The sequence below is a fragment of the Lepidochelys olivacea genome (genome assembly GCF_965140295.1).
Source record: "Lepidochelys olivacea isolate rLepOli2 genome assembly, chromosome: 12".
Lineage (NCBI taxonomy): Eukaryota > Metazoa > Chordata > Testudines > Cheloniidae > Lepidochelys > Lepidochelys olivacea.
In genome coordinates, this window is record NC_140422.1 from 2758492 (window position 1) to 2778761 (window position 20270).

At 50.8% G+C, this 20270-nt stretch overlaps 1 protein-coding gene across 1 annotated transcript in view; it reads left to right on the top strand.

The window, feature by feature from the left end:
• HYDIN (HYDIN axonemal central pair apparatus protein) overlaps nucleotides 1-20270 on the top strand; it is a 454160-nt gene that overhangs the window by 325423 nt on the left and 108467 nt on the right. The window contains exons 31-39 of the mRNA XM_084644216.1: nucleotides 28-161; nucleotides 2743-2879; nucleotides 5315-5442; nucleotides 5590-5781; nucleotides 6756-6905; nucleotides 8334-8573; nucleotides 9284-9452; nucleotides 11152-11352; nucleotides 12969-13139. Coding sequence (XP_084500342.1) covers nucleotides 28-161; nucleotides 2743-2879; nucleotides 5315-5442; nucleotides 5590-5781; nucleotides 6756-6905; nucleotides 8334-8573; nucleotides 9284-9452; nucleotides 11152-11352; nucleotides 12969-13139 — 1522 coding nt within the window. The remainder of the gene's footprint in view (nucleotides 1-27; nucleotides 162-2742; nucleotides 2880-5314; nucleotides 5443-5589; nucleotides 5782-6755; nucleotides 6906-8333; nucleotides 8574-9283; nucleotides 9453-11151; nucleotides 11353-12968; nucleotides 13140-20270) is intronic.

The following is a 20270-nucleotide window of genomic DNA, read 5'->3' on the forward strand; positions in this document are numbered from 1 at the left end:
ACCAGTTACTCTCTTTGCTTTCCCCAGTTTGACACTTGGCTGCAGATGGAAGTGGAGCGGCTGCTCATACAAGAACATGCCCTGGAGCAGCAGAAAGCTATTGTCTCTGATCCCACGGAGGACTCCACCCTCAGCCAGCGTGCTCGCCAAAAACTAGTGAAGTTAGTGATGGCCTGTGGCCTGTTGGCCTGTGCAGGATGCCCACATCTACAGAACCATGCGGCAATAGTTCTGCACCTCAGCAGGGGCCTGTCTCTATGGGATGCTGCACGCCTCCTGCGAGCTGCTGAGTGTCCTCAACTCCCACTGACATTACTGGGACTTGCGGATGCTCAACACCTCACAGTGCCAGAGTTTGGAATTCAGGATTGGTTCCGATTCCAACTCCTGCGGGTCCCTCTGCAGCTCACTGGTTGGAAGTTCTTTGAAGGGGTCAACAAACATGGACAAGGGGGATCCAGTGGACATATACGGTACTTAGATTTCCAGAAAGCCTTGGACAAGGTCCCTCACCAAAGGCTCTTACATAAATTATGTTGTCATGGGATAAGAGGGAAGATCCTTTCATGGACTGAGAACTGGTTAAAAGACAGGGAACAAAGAGTAGGAATAAATGGTAAATTTTCAGAATGGAGAGGGGTAACTAGTGGTGTTCCCCAAGGGACAGTCCTAGGACCAATCCTATTCAACCTATTCATAAATGATCTGGAGAAAGGGGTAAACAGCGAGGTGGCAAAGTTTTCAGATGATACTAATCTGCTCAAGATAGTTAAGACCAAAGCAGACTGTGAAGAACTTCAAAAAGATCTCACAAAACTTAAGTGATTGGACAACAAAATGGCAAATGAAATTTAATGTGGATAAATGTAAAGTAATGCACATTGGAAAAAATAACCCCAACCATACATACAATATGGTGGGGGCTACTTTAGCTACAACTAATCAGGAGAAAGATCTTGCAGTCATCGTGGATAGTTGTCTGAAGACGTCCACGCAGTGAGCAGCGGGATGTTAGGAATTATTAAAAAAGGGATCGAGAATAAGATGGAGAATATCTTATTGCCCTTATATAAATCCATGGTACACCCACATCTTGAATACTGCGTACAGGTGTGGTCCCCTCATCTCAAAAAAGATATACTGGCATTAGAAAAGGTTCAGAGAAGGGCAACTAAAATGATTAGGGGGTTGGAACAGGTCCCATATGAGGAGAGATTAAAGAGGCTAGGACTTTTTAGCATGGAAAAGAGGAGACTAAGGGGGGATATGATAGAGGTCTGTAAAATCATGAGTGGTGTGGAGAAAGTGAATAAGGAAAAGTTATTTACTTGTTCCCATAATATAAGAACTAGGGGCCACCAAATGCAATTAATGGTCACCAGGTTTAAAACAAATAAAAGGAAGTTCTTCTTCACACAGCACACAGTCAACCTGTGGAACTCCTTGCCTGAGGAGGTTGTGAAGGCTAGGACTATAACAGGATTTAAAAGAGAACTGGATAAATTCATGGAGGCTAAGTCCATTAATGGCTATTAGCCAGGATGGGTAAGGAATGGTGTCCCTAGCCTCTGTTTGTCAGAGGGTGGAGATGGATGGCAGGAGAGAGATCACTGATCATTACCTGTTAGGTTCACTCCCCCTGGGGCACCTGGCACTGGTCACTGTCAGCAGACAGGATACTGGGCTGGATGGACCTTTGATCTGACCCAGTATGGCCATTCTTATGTTCTTATGAATGTGTAGCATTCCTTGCAAAAGATTTTACAATTCCATTGTTGACTACAAATGTCTTCCTCGTGTTGCTGGGCTGGTTTTGTCTCCAGCTCTGAGCCCAGCAGGGTCAGTCAAATTTATTAAAGTCAAATTGCCTTTTGCCAGGTTAATGCATCATTACTGGCAACAGCCAGAGACGATCAAACCAGTTCAGACTGGTAATAACCATTGCTACTGATGGGCCATGGAGCAGAAGGCTTCATAGGACAAGCTGACCAGACTGGGCATAACAGCAGGAAAATATTCCACTCCTGAGTTCAGGAACTGGGAATTACACAGATATCAACTGGACAAGACTTAGCCCAAGGAGTGTGGCTACTGGTGGGATCACAGGGGTACACAGACCAACAAGTCTTCTCAGTGCCCCTCCTTGAATGAGACAAAGACATTTCCCCTGTTCAGCTACACCTTGATTCAGGAACATGCTTGTGCTTCCGTCCCATTGACTTCACCTGCACCTAAGCATGTGCATAGGCTTATGCTTAAATGCTCTCCGGAATAGTGATGCCTTCCTGAATTGTGACCCTAGCACCAACGAGGAATGGGCCTGCTTTGGAAGAGCCTCACCTCCTATCTATGGAGGCTGAGTGCTGCATTCTAAGGGCGTTGGCATGGGTGAAACTTGGTTACAGTGCAGAGAAACTTCACTGAAATGTATTGAAGCAATTTTAAGTGACCCAGCATTACATTAATATACACTAGGGAACTTTTAGTTCACGCCAGCAGGCTCTACATGGGCCAGTTAGCATGCAACACATTGGTGTACTTTAGAAATCATGCACTGCTGCCCATGCAGACAAGCCGTTAATGACACATCATTGGGAATTTGGGCCTGGTGTTCCGCACTTAGGGCTGAGTTTTCTAAGCAGTGAATGGTGATATAATATGGGACTTGCTCCTCACTTTGAAAATGCAGCCCAGTTGAGCAGGAGGCTGTGACTCAAACTGAGCTCTCGTTAACCCTTCCAGAGCTCAGCTGCCTGAATACATCTTGGACTTTGGCTACATCATTCTTGGTAACATCCGAACTCACATTGTCAAAATCACCAACACCGGCGAGTTCCCTGTATCCTTCCATGCAGACAGACGGGCCCTGCATGATACAGGTAATGGGGGTGAGATGCTTATGTGGGCTTTAACTAAATGGGAGTAGGAATGAACCATCTCAGTTTGATGCAATAGTTCAAAATCTGTTGAATGTGCAGAGGCAGCAGTTCTGCAGAAAAGGACCCAGGGGTGACAGTGGACGAGAAGCTGGATATGAGTCACCAGTGTGCCCTTGTTGCTAAGAAGGCCAATGGCATTTTAGGGTGTATAAGCGGGAGCATTGTCAGCAGATCGAGGGACGTGATCGTTCCCCTCTATTCGGCATTAGTGAGGGCTCATCTGGAGTACTGTGTCCAGTTTTGGGCCCCACACTACAAGAAGGATGTGGAAAAATTGGAAAACATCCAGCGGAGGGCAACAAAAATGATTAGGGGACTGGAGCACATGACTTATGAGGAAAGGCTGAGGAAACTGGGCTTGTTTAGTCTGTGGAAAGGAAGAATGAGAGGGGATTTGATAGCTGCTTTCAACTACCTGAAAGGGGGTTCCAAAGATGATGGATCTAGACTATTCTCAGTGGTAGCAGATGACAGAACAAGGAGTAATGGTCTCAAGTTGCAGTGGCGGAGGTTTAGGTTGGATATTTGGAAAAACTTTTTCACTAGGAGGGTGGTGAAGCACTGGAATGGGTTACCTAGGGAAGTGGTAGAATTTCCTTCCTGTAAGGTTTTCAAGGTCAGGCTTGACAAAGCCCTGGCTGTGATGATTTAGTTGGGGATTGGTCCTGCTTTGAGCAGGGGGTTGGACTAGATGACCTCCTGAGGTCAATATTCCAACTGCGATATTCTATGATTCTATGTACTATGGGAAATCCCACCTCTTCCCATTAGGGCTTTCTGTTTCTTACGCTTTCCTCCATCCAGTAACGCTCACTCCACCCGCCACTCTGCCAGCTGCCTTTTTGCCAACTCTTACTTCAGTTGGAGGGACAGAAAGCCAGGATCCCCTCCCCTCCACCCCCGTTTCTGGGCTGCTCTCAGCTGATGGAAAACCTCATACCAGCTCCAAGCCAATGCCCCATCTACACACCCTGTTGGTGGGGGAAAGTTGGAGAGTGACTGTGCAACTTTGATTCTCAGCTGGCCAATGGTCCCATAGGGATCATAGCCAACTGGCATAAGTAAGAGCAGCCCCTAAGCCCACCCCCAGGGCTGAGTGGCTCTCAGTGCAGGAGAGAATCGAGACCAGAATATATCAAGTCTGGTCCTGCTCCCTAAGTGATCAGTGGAAGTTTTATTGTTGACTTTAATGGGAGCAGGATTGGGCCCAGAGTCATCCTTTAAGATCAGTGTCAGTGTTTCTCCAGGGATCAGTTATTAGGGAATTAGATGATGCTGCAGGGGGAAGTCAGCACCTTCTTTTCCCCCCTTGCTACAGCTTGGCCTGTGGCCTGGTCTCCCTCCATCTGATAGCTGGAATGCAGGTTTGCAGCATGGGAGCACACAGACACATCTCGTTCATGACAGACTTGAGCACAGTGCTTATTTTGTTATTAAACCTGGGTTTTAGACTCACATACAAGGCTCTGATTACTTGGTTCTGTGTATGTACAGTGCCTAGCACAATGAGGTTCTGATCTGTCACTAGGGGCCCTCGCTGCTCCGGTGCTACCAACAATAAATAATCATCCCCTTTTATAACACTAATGAAAATGTCTGGGTGTTTGTTTTCAATGTTTTGCTTTAAAATTACAGGATAAACCAGCTCTTAGCCAAGTCCTGTTAGAAAGCAGTGACTGTCCTGGGAGAAAGGTCCTTAAAGCCACCTCTGGGGTGTCTGGTAGGGAGCTGCTGATTGGAAATCTCTGCAGAAGAGAGTCAGAATAAGTGGGATTTCAGCAGCTGCAGTAACTTGTACCAAACACTTGGGATGCTAAAGAGCAAAGTGTGCGTGTTACTTCACTGAGGGGGCCTGCCCAGATACAGGCAGAGCAGATGGGTCTCTCCTGTGCTCTGTTATTGGGGGTTGGGGTTTCTGTTGTTTTACTGGCTGAATAGTGACATGCATTGTCACACTCTGATGTGCAGTGCTTTGTATGTAAAGTTGCTCTTTGCATTAACAGGGATCACTCATATAAATCTCCAACCATGAGAAACTCAAGAGACTAGCCAGGAAGTGTACAAGTGTTCACACTGGCTCAGTTTTGCTGTGTTGTGATGAACATGTGTGTGTGTGTGTGTGTTTCTACTAAGCAGAATCAGAACTGCTGTGCTGTGTCATACATAGGCCCTAGTGCTTTCAGCCGGTGGCGATTCTCCTTTCCCTCTGGTACCTGTGCTCTCGGAGCAGAGGGATCTGCTTTCTGTCACCAGTAAGGGGTGGAGGGATGTATTGTGACAAATTGTATTGTGAAGCATAGTTACACTACGACTCACATGCATCATGCTTTCTGCAGACCATAGGTTCTAAGTGGTTTTGTTATGTGGTGTTCAAGGTTTCAGCGTAGAACTGGACCGTGTGAAGAACCTGCCCTACTGTGAGACAGAAACATTTGAAGTACAGTTTGATCCACGTAGTGCCAACTTGCCCTTGGGAGATGTGGAAGTGCTCCTGCCCATCAAGGTATGAGGTATTCTCCAGCCCCGTAGCCTTCACTCTCCATCCAGGTTTGAGTCACTCTCTTAGCCCGGCTTCCCCAGCCTGTCACGGTTCAAGTCTGCAGTTAGTTCTCCTCCAGACTTCTCACCGGGGGCTATGTTGTGTACTCAGGTTGTAGCTGGCCCGACGTTTCACATCTGCCTTCGTGCCAAGGTGACTATGCCTTCACTCTGCATCTCCAGCAACAAGCTGGAGTTCTCCTCCGTCCAGTGTGGGCAGTGCCAGGTGGAGACCATCCAGCTCCACAATCAGCTGCAGATCACTTGCGAATGGTTCATCACCAGTAATGAGTGCATCAAAAAGGTAAAGCAAAGACAGCCAGTGACGCCCCTGCCTCCTTCCATTACCGCCACTCCCCATTGTGCCCTCAGGCCTCAGTTCCACAACCCTTATTGCACAGAGTAGTACTTACCTCAGTAATGACTCAGTGAGTAAGGATTGTAGATCCAGGACCTACAGCAGAGTACCAGCCTGCTCCAGCCATAGAGTCAGCTTACTAGGCCGTGGATGCGTTTTAAGACCCAATAGTCAAACAGCTGATGACGTTTGCTGAGCTGATACATTTGAGCTGCTAATGTCAAAGCTGTGAGCCAAGTGGGAATTCCCTTTTTAAGAACATCATGGGAACATCATAGCGCCTTTCATGCTCTGTTCTGCAAACAGGAACATGCTTGATTCATGAGCCCCATGTGTTATTCCTCAGACCAGGAGATGCAGGGAGCACAAGGCTGCCCAGGGGATTGTGGGAAGAAGGAATGATACTCTGCAGCATCTCTGGTAGCGAAGCAAGGGCCAGCATTGATGAGCTCTGAAGAAAGTCTCATGCAGCCACGGCTGGTCCCTGCACTAAGGGGACTTTGAGAGAGGAGAGAAGAGGAGGAATTGCTCAGCTGGAGATTGGGGAGGAGGTGGGAGAAGGCCTGTTCTCAGCATCCCCTAGTCTGTTTTGAAATTCCCACCCATACTGTTTAATTCTTGTAACTATCATCAAGAGTAAAGTGCTGTAGCTAAAGGTTTTTGAACCTGGGTAATTGGAGCTGGCTCTGATTGTCTGGAATTTGTCATCTGTTTGTGCCTTGCCTCTCTACTAATTCCCTGGCCGTCTCCTTCCATCATTCTTTACCCCCGGCCTGAGCGGTAACATGCTTCTGTGTTTCTCGTTGGTTAATTGAAACAGCTGTTTCTGACTGGTTACTTGGCTGGTCCATGTTCTATGAAGGCTGTGGCTGTAGCCGTGTTTCAGGGTCTGAGCTAATCGTTTGGGTTTGGGCAATCAGGTGGATAAACGCTTGCCAGCCAGCCTGCGGCGGAAGCTGCGTCAGGAATTCAAATCAAAGCCCCCTATCTTTGAGATGGTCCCCTCATCTGGGATGCTGGCTCCGGGGGAGCGACTCAATGCGCAGGTCAAGTTTGCGCCACTGGAAGAGGTGAGATTGTCTAGTAATTACCAAAGAAGGGGGAGGCAGTGTGGTGTGGTGGTGAAAACCCAGGGCTGGTGCCTCTGTTTCCCCCTTTGTGCTCCCAGAGTGCAAAGTGCTGCTAGCCTACTACTTCTCTATGACCCCCAAAGCCGTCCCTTGGGTAAGGTGAATCAGGGCGACCGCTCCAGGCCCCATGCTTAGGGCGCCCCCATGCTTCAGCATGCATGTGTCTTGCGGGGTGCACTAGGCCAGCCCAGTGGGGTGGAGTTTGGGATGCCTGGGGAGCCAGGCTGGCTCAGGGGGTGGGGTTAGGGGTTAGCGGTGGGCCTGGCCCTGGCAGCAGGGGTTAGGCCTGCGCTCACCAGTGGGAAGTACGCGTTGTATTTCTTTTTCTTGCTCAGTCTCTGGCAGCAGCAGCAGTGACCCCAACTCGCCCCGCTCTGCCCTGCCCCGCCGGCTCCTGGTGTCACCTGCTGCCACACCAGCCGCCAGCGTCCCAGAACATGCCAGTGCCCAGCTGACCCCATCCAGTGCCCTTCTGCCCCAGACCCTTCCCTTTTCCAGGACCCCCCAGCACAGCGGGCCCCCTCACCCCTAGCACAGTGCAACCCTGTGACTCTCCATCATCCCTTGCCCCCCAGCACTGGTGTCCCCTCCCCACACCAGATTTCACCTGTATAAAAATGTTAAGGGGGTCCCATAGAGGCTGATTTGTCCCGGGCCCCGCACCCTGCTAGGGACGGTCCTGATGACCCCCTTCCTATGGCTTTTATAACTGGGAGCGCTGCTCCATCACTCTGGGAGCAGCCTTTCCACCTTTAACAACACAGCTCTCCTAGACTCCCCATCAGTGCTGCCACCAAACTCTGCCTCCGGAGATAACTGTCCCATGAAGGGGGGAAACCCCAAGGGCCATCGAGCCTGGTAGCCTGTCTCTGACAGTGGCCAGTGCCAGATGCTTCAGCAGAAGGTGTAAGAGCTCCTTAGATGCAGGCTGATCCACCCCCATATAAGTCTCACCTGTTCTGAGGCAGTGCTGCCAGGCATTATGCTCAGGTAGTGCGGCTTTGGGAAGAGGTGAATCACTCTCTGCACTGTGTGTCATTTGAACCTTTCTGTTAAGGCTACAGCTCATTTCCCCACTGGCTTTGTGTTGTACATTCACCAAGGACAGGATGAAATCACCCAAAACATCATCTTGGCTTTGTTATACAAGTACCCAGATACAGTGCTGGGTCCTGGAACCACCTGGGGCCTGAATGCAAATACACTGAGATATGGGCCAAATTCACTGGTGATGTAAGTAAATGGGTGCAACTTCATTGGCCCTTAGGGCCTTGATCTCACATAGGCCAGTAGTGCACTTGGACCCTGTGTGTTTCTTTGGAGCAAGGGGCATGAAGGAATCCCACGGGTTTCTCTTTCTCTTCCCAGAGGTTTTACACCAACCATCTAACAGTGCACATCTCCCAGAGCAGTGACCGGCTGTTGTTGCTTGTCTCTGGATACGGTCTGGAGCCACGGCTGGAGTTCACGCCCTCAGTGCTGGAGCTGGGGCCCCTGCTGCCATATGGTGTGGGGGATGAGGCAGAGGTGGTAGTGAAGAACCCATGCAAGTTCCCCATTGAGTTCTACTCCTTGGAGTTTGACCAGCAGTATCTGACTGAGGAGAGGGTGAGAGGAGAGGGAGTCCTGGCACCCCCCTTGTCACTTAAAACCTCTGAATGCTTCAGAGGTCCTGAAGTTCCAACTCTTTATTAAGCGGGACCAAGCACTAGAGGCAAACCATGCAGGAGAGCCCAAAGGGCCAGCAGCTGTGATGCTGGCATTGAGGAGTAGCTGCATTTCATTGCTTGCTTCCCAACTCCCATGGATTATCCCTGTTGGAGTCATTCCCTAGTCCCACAAACCCCTCCCTCCATGTGCTATTCCAGAGAAATGCCCTCTTCCCTCCTCCACTGCCCTGTGACACCAGCACCTCCCGGCAGAGCAATTGGGAGCTGGTGGGAGACCTTTCACACTGAGTCATAGGCCTCGCACCAGGGGGCAGGCTTCAAGTGAATGGTGTCACAGCAGGCCTCAGGTTGACTTTGATCTACCGGTGTGGGAGGAGGCTGTGGTCCAGCTCTAGCAGCCAGCACCTCATGTTACCCTGTAGCCCCATTCGGCAGATGCAGGCAGCTGCGCTGATGGGCTGCAGAGGGGTTTGGGGCCAGCCCAGTTCAGTTAGAGGGGAGGTCTCTACAACGCCTTTGTGGGAGAGAGGAGAAGGAAGAGGGGATATGAGAGGCCCCTGGGCTCTCTCTGAGGCACTCTGGGGGAGGAGGGAATGGATTCCTGGAAGCCTGACCTATGTCTGTGGCTTCTCTTCTTTTTGGCCACAGATTTTGCGGATGCTGAAGGGCTACGATTCCCATAACACCCTGCTGCTGCCCCCTCGCATCCCAGGTGAGAAGCTGCCTCCAGAGGTGCTGGAGTATTACAAAGAACAGAAGAGGATTCCAGATGAGCTAGCTAAGGCCAAAATGATGGAGGCAATAAGCCAAGAGAACGGTGAGGACTCTGAACAAAGTGCAGCTTGTTCTAGACTTTCAAGGAACAGAACTGACCTTAGCTGTGTCTAGGATTTTCCCCAAAGCTACATGTAAGTGGAAATGCTGATGGAGGAAACCCAGATATCCACATGGAAACACCTTACTGGCTGGCCTTCTATAGCAGGCCTTGTCTGCAGCAGCCAGCAGTGCCCACACCAAGCACTGTATGTACTGGTCCCAGTTCTGCTCTGACTTACACTGGTGAATCTCCGTGGACTTTGATGGGTCACTCCTGACTTACAGGCTATGAGAGGAGACTTAGGCCCCATCTGCTCAGTGTAAATCAGGAGTATCTCCACTGATGTCACTCCCCCTTTGTACAGCAGTGTAATGGACTGAGAACAGAATCCAGCCCTTTAGACTCCTGTCACCAAAGACTCTAGGGTGTAGGCTGGAGCCAGAGCCCAAATGATGGGATTTCATGGATTCTTTTCATGCCACCCAGATCTAGCTCTTTCTACCCATTGTTACCTTAAATAATAGAGTCATCCATTCAAAGGCCAGGAGAGGCCATTGTGATCAACTAGTCTGGCCCCCTGTACAAGAGACTCCTCCACATCATGCCTATGTTGCAGAGGGTCACGGGGGTGATAGCCAGTGGATCAGTGGGGCAATGGTTTCACTTGCCCCAGACTGGCCCACTCTGCCCTGCCACTCCAAGCTCCACTGTGCACAGAAACAGGAGGATCCCCTGAGCGAGCTCCCAGAATCCTGCCTTCCCCTCACTCTGCAGAACTACATCCATCCTACTGCACCCATGCCCCTCCATGGCTGTGGAGGAAGAGCCCTGCCCCTCAATAATTCCGAGAACATGGTAGGACACAACACATCTCTCAACAGAGACTAACCTGAACCATGTACAATTACACATAATGAGTCACTACCATACTGCAAGTGCATGAGAGATACAGGCCAGCAAGCTTTAGCAATCTAGCGCATGTATTTCCCCACTATGTTCACACCTTGAAGAGCAGTGCTTTTCAGTTCAGCTACTGGCTGATTGCTCTGTGTGCAGCAAATTCCTCTGGTCTGTTGAACAGGAATTCATTATAAAAATAGAAAAGGCTGACACGCACGTAAGAATTACAAAGAACAGAAGCGGGATCCGCAGGGATCCAAGAGCCCCGAGAGCAGCCCGGCTTCCAGGGGGAGCTGTGCACAGAGCTGAGAGTCCAGGCTCTCAGCCCCCGACACTGCCCCTTTTACGTGCTTATCAGAAGAAGAAGGGCAGTGTGGCCATGAACCACCACAGTAATTACTGCAGTAGCTATAGACATGCCCAGTGAACATTTGACCAAACATTTCTGCTGCAAGGGCTGTAATTTGCTGTTCATCATTTTGTATTAGCTGCTCTCCAGCTGTGAAAGTTTCAGTCACCCGATACTGAGGCAGAAATCATATTATGTGATTTATCAATCGCACACCACGAAGAGTACCTAATCAAAGAGAACCATTTGAGAAAAAGCCACGAGGTGAAATTGCCCTAGGCGCAGTGGGCGGCATATGGCTTGGGCATTGCCTGAACCTAGCTTGTACAGTAAGGCAATCACAAATGTCAGATGGTGATTAGCCAATTCCCACCATGTCTTCCTGCACTCAATCTCTCCTCCCTTCCCTCCTCTTCCTCCCTCTCTTCCCCTCCCTCCCTCCCCGGCTAGATGACGAAGAGAACCCATCTCTCTCCGAGCGCAGAGTGAAGCAAAATCCTTCTGGGACCACGCGCACTGCCTCTACCGGGATCACCATCTTTCCCTCCATCTCCGTTGTTGAGGAAAGCCGTTCTCACAAGGTGGAGTCTAAATTCGAGCAGGAGGAAGAGGAGGAGGAGGAGGAAGGTGCTGAAAAAGGACAGGGGCTAGGTAACCACTCCCAGCTCTCCAGCAGTTCACCATCCTCTGAGGTGGGAATGGCCCTGATAGAGAGTTCATGTATTCCCTGAATCATTTCACTGCAGACTTGGCCTCCTAAGCTGATCCCATCTCTCACCTTCTGAAAGTCATCAGGCCTCAAATCTTCTCCTCCACGTCATGCCTATGTTGCCGGGCTGGAGGGTCACGGGGGTGATGGCCAGTGGATCAGTGGAGCAATGGTTTCACTGGCCCCCACTGCTCTGCCACTCCAAGCGCCACTGTGCACAGAAACAGGAGGATCCCGAGTGAGCTCCCAAAATCCTACCTTCCCCTCACTCCACAGAACCACATCCATCCTACTGTACCCATGTGCCTCCCTGGCTGTGGAAGCAGAGTGGGATTTTTTGCTCTGGTTGTGAAAAATTCGCACCCTCTCAGATCTGTGGGTTAGCACCCATGTAATGTAGTCTGGGATCCTTTCCTTTCCCTGGACAGGGTCCCCAGGCTCTCAGCTGGACCTCTCATGATCCTTCCATTTGCCTCGATGTTAACTCCCCTTCTCCTTACAGAGGAGCTTGCCACTGACTCTGGAGGGTTGTATGAAACTCTGTGTCACTCCCTCCACTTCTCTGTTAACCAGAAACATCACTACTGAGCCACGGGAGGTGCTTTTCCCCTGCCAATGCCCAGCTTCGCCATCATTCTGAGATCTGGACACTTGGAGACTGAGACCACCACCAGGATTTGAGTGTGGGTCTCCTGCATGGCAGTGCAGAGCATTCCAACAAGGGAAGCTCTGTCACTGTCATGTGTGTGGCAGCTGCTTACAGTGTCACGAGCCAAGATGTATGGCAATCAGTGGGCTAATAAGGGAAGAAGCTGGGAGCTGTAAAGAAGCAAATGATTGTTTGCAAACACTGCAGTCGATTCATAGAAGGGCCATGAAAATAATCTTCACAGTCAAATCTCCCTGTGTTGTGTTTCTTAACCATTTGACTGAGCAGAAGAGAAACCGCTGAAAGAGGAAAACAGCTCTCTGCTGGAGATCATTAAACTGCAGAGGAATCCCGCAGGGCCTTGGCAGTCCGATTCCCATAGCAGATTATTTGCTTGGGCCACACATTCAATCCCCAGTAGCAGGACTGCATTAAATGTCTGTTGCTATGTGCCTGGTAATTATACTTCATACTCCCTGGGATCAAACCCACAGGTGCTGCAAGGCAGTCAGTGTGATGTCATTTCCTGTGGTGCTGTTGGATAGTGGGGTGTATTGGGATGTGACAGAGTGGGCAGAACAATTTGAGTGTTTGTGGCAGACAGACTGGCTGTCCATTCCCCGCTCTGTCACCCTGTTCGCTTACCTTCCAGCAGCTAGGACACTTGCAGCAGTGAGTCGATGTTCTGAGAGGACACCAGGGAGCGCCCAGGAATGTCTGAGCACCCTTAGCTGAAGGCAGGATTGAGGCCCTTAGTGTTATGCTAACCATGCCTTGTCCCTACTTGGCGAGTGTCCTTTTCCTGAGGACTCTCCCAAAGCACTGAGTGCACTGTCAGGGAATGGGGAAGGATTCTCTGAGACACTGACATCTGGTAGAGTCATATGACCCCTTGTTTCTCTGTGGTAGAGTATCAGCGAAGCATTGATGGCAGCTGCAAGGAGGCTGTTGGAGAACTAGACAACAACCCCATTTCCAGAGCCATCGCACGCCACCTTGGCATCGATATCTCTCCAGAAGGTCGTGCAGCCAAGAACCGCAGAGGCATTGTCATCATAATCCATGGCGCTCCCCTTACAGGTGCAGAGACTGTTCTCTTCTAGCCAGAAGGATGGTAGGGGAGGAAAGGAAAGGCAGGAAAAATTATCTCAGTTGCTACGACAATGACAAATTCTCTCTCATTATCTTCACCACGTGGCCTAGAGCTGGGTAGGAGACAAAGATCCAAACTGGTGGTAGCTGGGCCAGAGAAAATAAAAGTCCCACTCGGAGATGGGAAGTTGGGCCTGAGTCTCCCCGCAATTACCCCTGTATCTGACATTAGCATAACATCATTCGCATCAATGAGTTAGTTGTGATTACACCAGTGATGACACCTATGTGGGAGGATAATTTGTTTGGCAGCCATTAGGCCGCAGTGGAGCAGACATGGCAGCTCCAAACCCTGGAAGTGGAGGGCCCCATCTCTGGGGAAGGGAGCTGGGGAGGATTATGCGGAGTGCACTTTGAATTTTCCTTTCAAAAACAAACAAACACCCTTTGACCCAGTTTGTATCAGGATCAGCTTGGTGACAACAAACTACACCCCATCTAGTGGTGAAAGACACCTCAGTGTCAGCTGGTCTGCAGAGAGGTGTAAATGGTGACACATGGACTTGGCATTCCATGAGTGCAAAACAGGACTCACTGACATGGGGGAAGAAGATAGGCATGTACAAGAAAAGCAGCTAGTGGAAGGCTCTAGAGATAAAGCCTCCCCTGGTGCTTTGTCTAATGCTCTAAAGGACATCATTTTTCCAGACCCTCCCATCTTCCATAGCCTTGTGTGTAAGTTACACTAGTTCTTCTTCGAGTGCTTGCACATTTCCATTCTGATTTGGGTGCGTGCATGCCCGAGCACAGCTGTTGGAAATATTTTCCCCTAGTGGTATCCGTCAGGTCAGCTCTGGTGTCCCCCTGCCCTGGTATCGGAGCATGCCTCGGTCGCCGTGGTTCAAGGCTTGCTCCACCTGTGGGAAATCTATGCCCACCAGTGACCCACATTTGAGCTGCCTCGAGTGCTTGGACAGATTGCTGCCAAATCTGTCGGAAGTTTAAACCCTGCATGCAAAAGGACCAGGCAGCGAGACTCAAAGTCCTCCTAATGGAGGTGGTGTGAAGACTGACCTCGGAGCTGAGATCCGGCTTGGCACCAAGCACCTCTGGCTGATATAGAAGAGGCATCATAGTCACCATGAAAAGAGCCATTCGCTGGCACCGGAGGGAAGCAAGAAAGGAGACCAAGATAGAGCAAGCCCTGGGGCAGGCCACTCTCCCTCTTTGGCACAGCAACAACCACTGCTGCCAGCAGCCACACCAGTACCGCAAACCCCACAAAGGGAGCAACACCGCCCCGCAGCACCGTGCCGAGCAATTTGCAGTCCCTTCCACACTGGAAGTGTGTGCAGCGGAGAGACGTTTGTTGACTCTGCCAATACCAGGATCACCTGGCAGCCAAGATGCAGCACCTCCGGCACCAACCACTAGTTCAAGAGCGGTGCTTAGACCACTTTCCAGGGGAAAGCCTATCCTGATCACTTCACATGGACATCGCTGCAGCACTGTTCCCCAGCACCAGGAGAATCGGCACCACCATGGTCTCCCCGCTCCTCGTCGTTCCTGGTCCTCTTCAAGGTTGGACCTGTTCCATGCACCGATGGGACCATCGGGGCTACAGACACCACTCCCCGTGCCCATCGGTGACCCTGGGAGCTCCAGGTGCAATGTTGTCACAGAGCGCCTGGCCCATTTATCCATGGGAATCGACACCCATGCAGTGGCCTTTCTGGAACCCTGGGGGTTTTCCCTGAGCCAAAGCTCTAGCTCGTGGTGCTCCGACTCAGTCATGTAAGAGAGTAGGGTGCTGCTGGTGCCTCACTGAGGGACCCTGGAACCATCAGCTGGTACAGATGTGGAGGGCTGGCCCCGGTACCAAGCCGGTCACTGGACTCGGCCCACAACCCAATACCGATCCCAGTGCACAATCCAGTACCGAAGTCAGTGCTGATCAGCAGGCACAGGTTCCCCAGGCAGAGGAAGAGCTGGAGGTGGGGACAGCTTTTTATGCCCTTTCCTCTTCTTCTTCACCTGAGGAAGAAGTGGTGTCAAAGGTGTCGTCTCTTTCTCAGGGCGATTTAAGGCCCCACCAGAACTTACTGAATCTGGTGGCGTCCGATCTGGGCTTACAGGCACAGGCCATCGAGTAACCACCCCAAGGCTTCTTGGACATCCTGGCAGCAACAATGCCCACAAGAGTTGCCCTTCCACTGCGTGAGGCGATTATGAAGCCCAGCAAGGTCCTCTGGCAGACCCCTGCCTCCCTCCCACCCACCGCCAAGAAAACTGAACAGAAATACTTTGTGCCTGCCCAGGGCTCTGAATTTTTATTTTCTCACCCTCCCCCTGGGTCACTCATGGTGGTGGCAGCCAATGAGAGGGATTGTCAGGGCCAGAAGAGACATACATCAAGGGAAAAAGACCCCAAAAACTTGGATCAGCTTGGGAGGAAAGCATATTCAACAGGAGGTCTTCAACTTCGCATAACGAACCAGCAGGCTCTGCTGGGTAGCTATGATTTTAAATATGTGGGAGACTCTGAGCAGATTTAAAGACAAACTCCCCCAGGACAATCAGCAGGAGTTCTTGGCCCTTGTGGATGAGGGCAAGTCGGTTGCCAGAGCCTCCCTGCAAGCAGCCTGAGTGTGGCTGATTCTTTGCCAGAGCCTCCCTGCAAGCAGCCTGGATGCGGCTGATTCTGTGGCCAGATTGCTGTCACTGTGCTCAGAAGCTCATGGTTACAAACCATCCTGGCTCCAACAGGAGGTTCAGCAGACTTTGCAGGACTTGCCCTTTGAAAACCCTTCGCTCTTTTCAGAGCAAATAGATGCGAGGTTCCACAGCCTTAAATACTCCACGGTGACACTAAAGTCCCTGGGTTGCACAATCCTGCATCACTTAGGAGACCATATAGGCCCCAGCAATATGGCTGCTATGTCCCCCAGCAGCCACGTCATGATTAGAGGGGGAGAAGGAACAGGGGGTTTGCATGCAGGCCACCTCCATCCTCTTCCTACACAGGGCCTTCTCAATCAGGCCTATGCCACTCAGGCAACTTGAGATACTCGTTTTGATGAGGTGCTCAAGGATGGCATACCAAACCCCCAGATTCAGGATCCATCCCCTATTTTAACCACCTTTCCCACTTCCTCAAGGACTGGGAACGGGTTACTTCCAACCGCTGGGTTTTGAGTAGAGTCGGGGTATACCCTCCAGTTTATTTCTACCCCTTCTTCCCACCCACCTTCCCCATTCCTCTTCAGGAATCCTTTTCATGCACTTGTTCTGGAGCTAGAATTGCAATCACTTCTCCGGGTGAGATCCATGGAAGAAGTTCCGCTACAACTAAGGGGAAAGAGGTTCTATTGCCACTGCTTTCTGATCCCCAAAGCCAAGGGAGGGCTCATGCGGATCCTGGATCTGTGTGGACTCAGCCCATACCTAAAAAAAGCTGAAGTTCTGCATAGTCCCCCTGGTGTCCATTATCCTGTCTCTAGATCCAAGGGATGGGTATGCCGCCCTCGACTTGTGTGACCCGGAGTCCCAGGGGAGCCAACAGGTCACTCAGGGTGAACTGAAAAGAATGGGGCAGACAATCCCCAAAGCTGGTGGATATTCCAATACTTAGATTCACCAAGCCAGCACAAAACAGCCTCTATAATACCTCACTGGTTACCCGGAAGCCAATAACAGTTCTCTTAAAGTAACCCAGCCTCAGGCCTCCACCCAGACACCCAAGTCAAATATGATGAGGATTACTGAAAATGTTATTCATCATATAAAAAAGTTCTACCAATCCCAAAGGATCAGACACATTACCTCCCAGGTTGATGAATATTCCAGATCTTATCTAAATATACACTTATGGCCAATTCTTATTAAACTAAAACTAAAATTTATTTAAAAAGAAAAGAGTACTGGTTAAAAGATCAATATACATACAGACATGAATACAGTCATGTCTGTATGTATATGTATGTAGGTGTTCATCAAAGGCCAGTCCTCAGCGCAAGTGGAGTCCGACACTGCACTCATACAATCAACCTTCCCAGAGCTGGGTCTTCTGATAAACGTTCAGAAGTCAACCCTAACGCCTCTTTGAAGAATAGAGTTCATTGGGGCAGTTCTTGGCTTGACACTGGCAAGGGCCCATCTTCTGGAGGACCGTTTCTGATCAATCTCATCATTAATACGCTCCCTCCAGGCACTTCTGACTATGACTATTAGAATGTGTTTAAGTCTACTTCCTGCACATACATAGTACAGCATGTGAGACTGAGAATCAGACCTCTCCAGGCCCGGCTGGGCATGGTGTACTCCCCTTTCAGACATCTGGACAGAGTCCTCAGGGTGCTGCCTCAAGTCCTCAACTCCCTGGAGTTGTGGTTAGTCCGCAGGATGCTATGCAAGGGAGTGTCCTTCACAAGGCCCCTACCGTCCGCACATCTGGTCTCCAGTGCCTCAGTGCTAGGTTGGAGTGCCCACGTAAGACATCTCAGGACACAAGGTCTGTGGTCCCAAGAGGAACTTTCAGTCCACATCAATATCAGGGAACTTAGAGATCTCTGTGTAGCTTGTCAGGTGTTCCTGCCCCATATTACAAACAAAACAATCTCAGTTCTCAGGGACAATACATCAGCCATGTGTTACATCAACAGACAAGGTGGGGCCTACTCATCCCCTCTTTGTTGAGAGGCAACTCTCCTATGGGAATTCTTCATCACTCATGTGATGGAGCATCAAGAATCTTATCTACCAGGCGTACAAAACCAGCTCACAGATCACCTCAGCAGGTTCTTTTCCACTCACCACAAGTGGTCCCTTTGCATGGATGTTGCATGGGACCTCTTCCGCAGGTGGGGGTTTTTGCCACTTGCACCAACAGGAAATGTCAATAATTCTGCTCCCTGAGGGGCCACAGCCTGGGGTCCATCACAAATGCCTTCCTGCTAAAGTAGTCATCCCACCAGTTTTACGCTTTTGCACCCATCCCGTTGAGTCACAAGTTGCTGACAAAGATCAAGCAGGACTGGGCCCGAGTTATTCTAATAGCTCCGGTTTGGCTCAGATAGCACTGGTACTCCACACTCGTGCAGCTGTCCATGGAGGTACCGGTCAGCCTGCCACTCCACCCAGACCTGATCTCCCAGGACCCAGGGAACTGTTCTACCCAAACGTCAGCTTCTTGCATCTGAAAACTTGGAATCTTCATGGCTAAACCCTGATGAGCGAGCTTGTTTGGAACAGGTGCGTAAAGTCCGCCTAGGCAGCAGAAAACTCTCCACGAGGACAACTTACTGGACTAAGTGCAAGCGTTTCTCCCTCTGGTCTTCCCAACGTGGAGTGTCCCCTATGGAGGCTTCACTACAGCTCATCTTGCACTACCTCCTATCTCTGAAGGAGCAGGGCCTGGCCCTCTCCTCAATCAAGGTCCACCTGGCAGCCATCTCAGCAATCCACCCGAAAATAGACACTAGGTGGGTCTTCCCACATGAGGTGGTAATTCGCTTCCTTAAAGGCCTAGAGAGGATATTCCCACAGATAAGGGATCCGTTTCCCCCATGGGATCTGAATCTTGTCCTTTCGAAATTGATGGGGCCGCCTTCAAGCCACTAGCAACATGTTCACTGGTGCACTTGTCTTGGAAGGTGGCGTTTCTAGTGGCAATCACCTCGACCAGGAGAGTGTCAGAGATTCAAGCACAGCAGAGCCTCCTTATACAATCTTCTTTAAGGACAAGGTGCAGTTACTCCCGCACCCAAGTTTCCTTCCCAAGGTGGTGTCCCAGTTTAACTGCAACCAACCTATTTTTCTAACAATTTTTTGCACTAAACCACATGCAAATGGGGAGGAACAATGCTTGCACTCTGTGACGGGGCAGAGTGGCCCCGCACTGGTACCGCAGGGGTTAACCCTTCCTTCCTGGCAGAGGAAGCCCCGCCCCAGAAGCCCTGCTGGGCATGCTCCAACTGGAGAATAGGTATAAAAGCCTGCAAAGGTGCTCAGTCTGGGCTGACCACTGGAGGAGAAGGAGGCACACCGCCAGCTCCTGAGGAGGGACAGCCAACGCTCCAGGAGCCAGCCAAGCTGGGATGCACCTGGCGTCCCAGACAGAGGTCCTGACCGGAGGGGATGGACTGGAGGACCCCCCACCCCCGGAGTGAAGAACACGGCGGTGAAGGTAGGAAGTGACACAGGAACTTTAGAGACAAGCAGCGTTAAAGTTGCACTGACGCTTGGTGTGTTGCGGGCGGATCCCGGAAACCCCGCCAACAGGAGGGCCGGGTCCCCCTACCACTTTGAGCATTGGGATACACTTCCCCACCTGAGAGGGGGGAGCTATGGACTCTGGCCGCTGGGCCACCCTGCCCTGATACGTGGGGCGAGTTGCATAGACTCAGACTGTTAGGTCCCACTTCCCTGACGAAGGGGCGAGCACGGGGAAACCGGCCATTGGGCTGCATCGGAACGCCCTTAAAGGACTGGCATGGGAATGTAAGAGTGGCGAGGCCCCGACACCCCATCCGCCCCTGTCACAAAGGGGCATTGGACCTGTCACACACTCCTTGGATGTTAGATGAGCCCTGGCATTTTATATCGAAATGAGCATTCCGTAAGTCTCCGCAGCTCTTCATAGTCCCTAGCCTCAGCAGCGGCTTTCCTGGCCCAAGTCCTTATTCAAGATCTATGCAGGACAGCAACCTGGTCCTCGGTACATACTTTTTCCACACACTATGTCATTACTCAACAGGCCAGAGATGATGTGCAGCTTGGGCAAGCGATGCTCCAGTTGGCTTGCCCTTGAACGCCGAACCCAGTTTGAATGGACACGTGCAAGCAGCTGAAGAAGGAAAACCAGTTACTAACCTTTCTGGAACGGGTGTTATTCGAGATGTGTTGCACATGTCCATTCCGAGACCGACCCACCGGCCCCATTCTCAGAGTGGCTGGTAAGAAGAAACAGAGGTGCACGGGCCACCAGGGGACACCAGAGCCAACCTGATGGACACCACTAGGGGGAAATTCCAGCAGCTGCGCTCCGGGTGTGCACGCACCCAAATCGCAATGGACTCTTGCAACACATCTCGAAGAACACCAGTTATGGAAAGGTCAGTA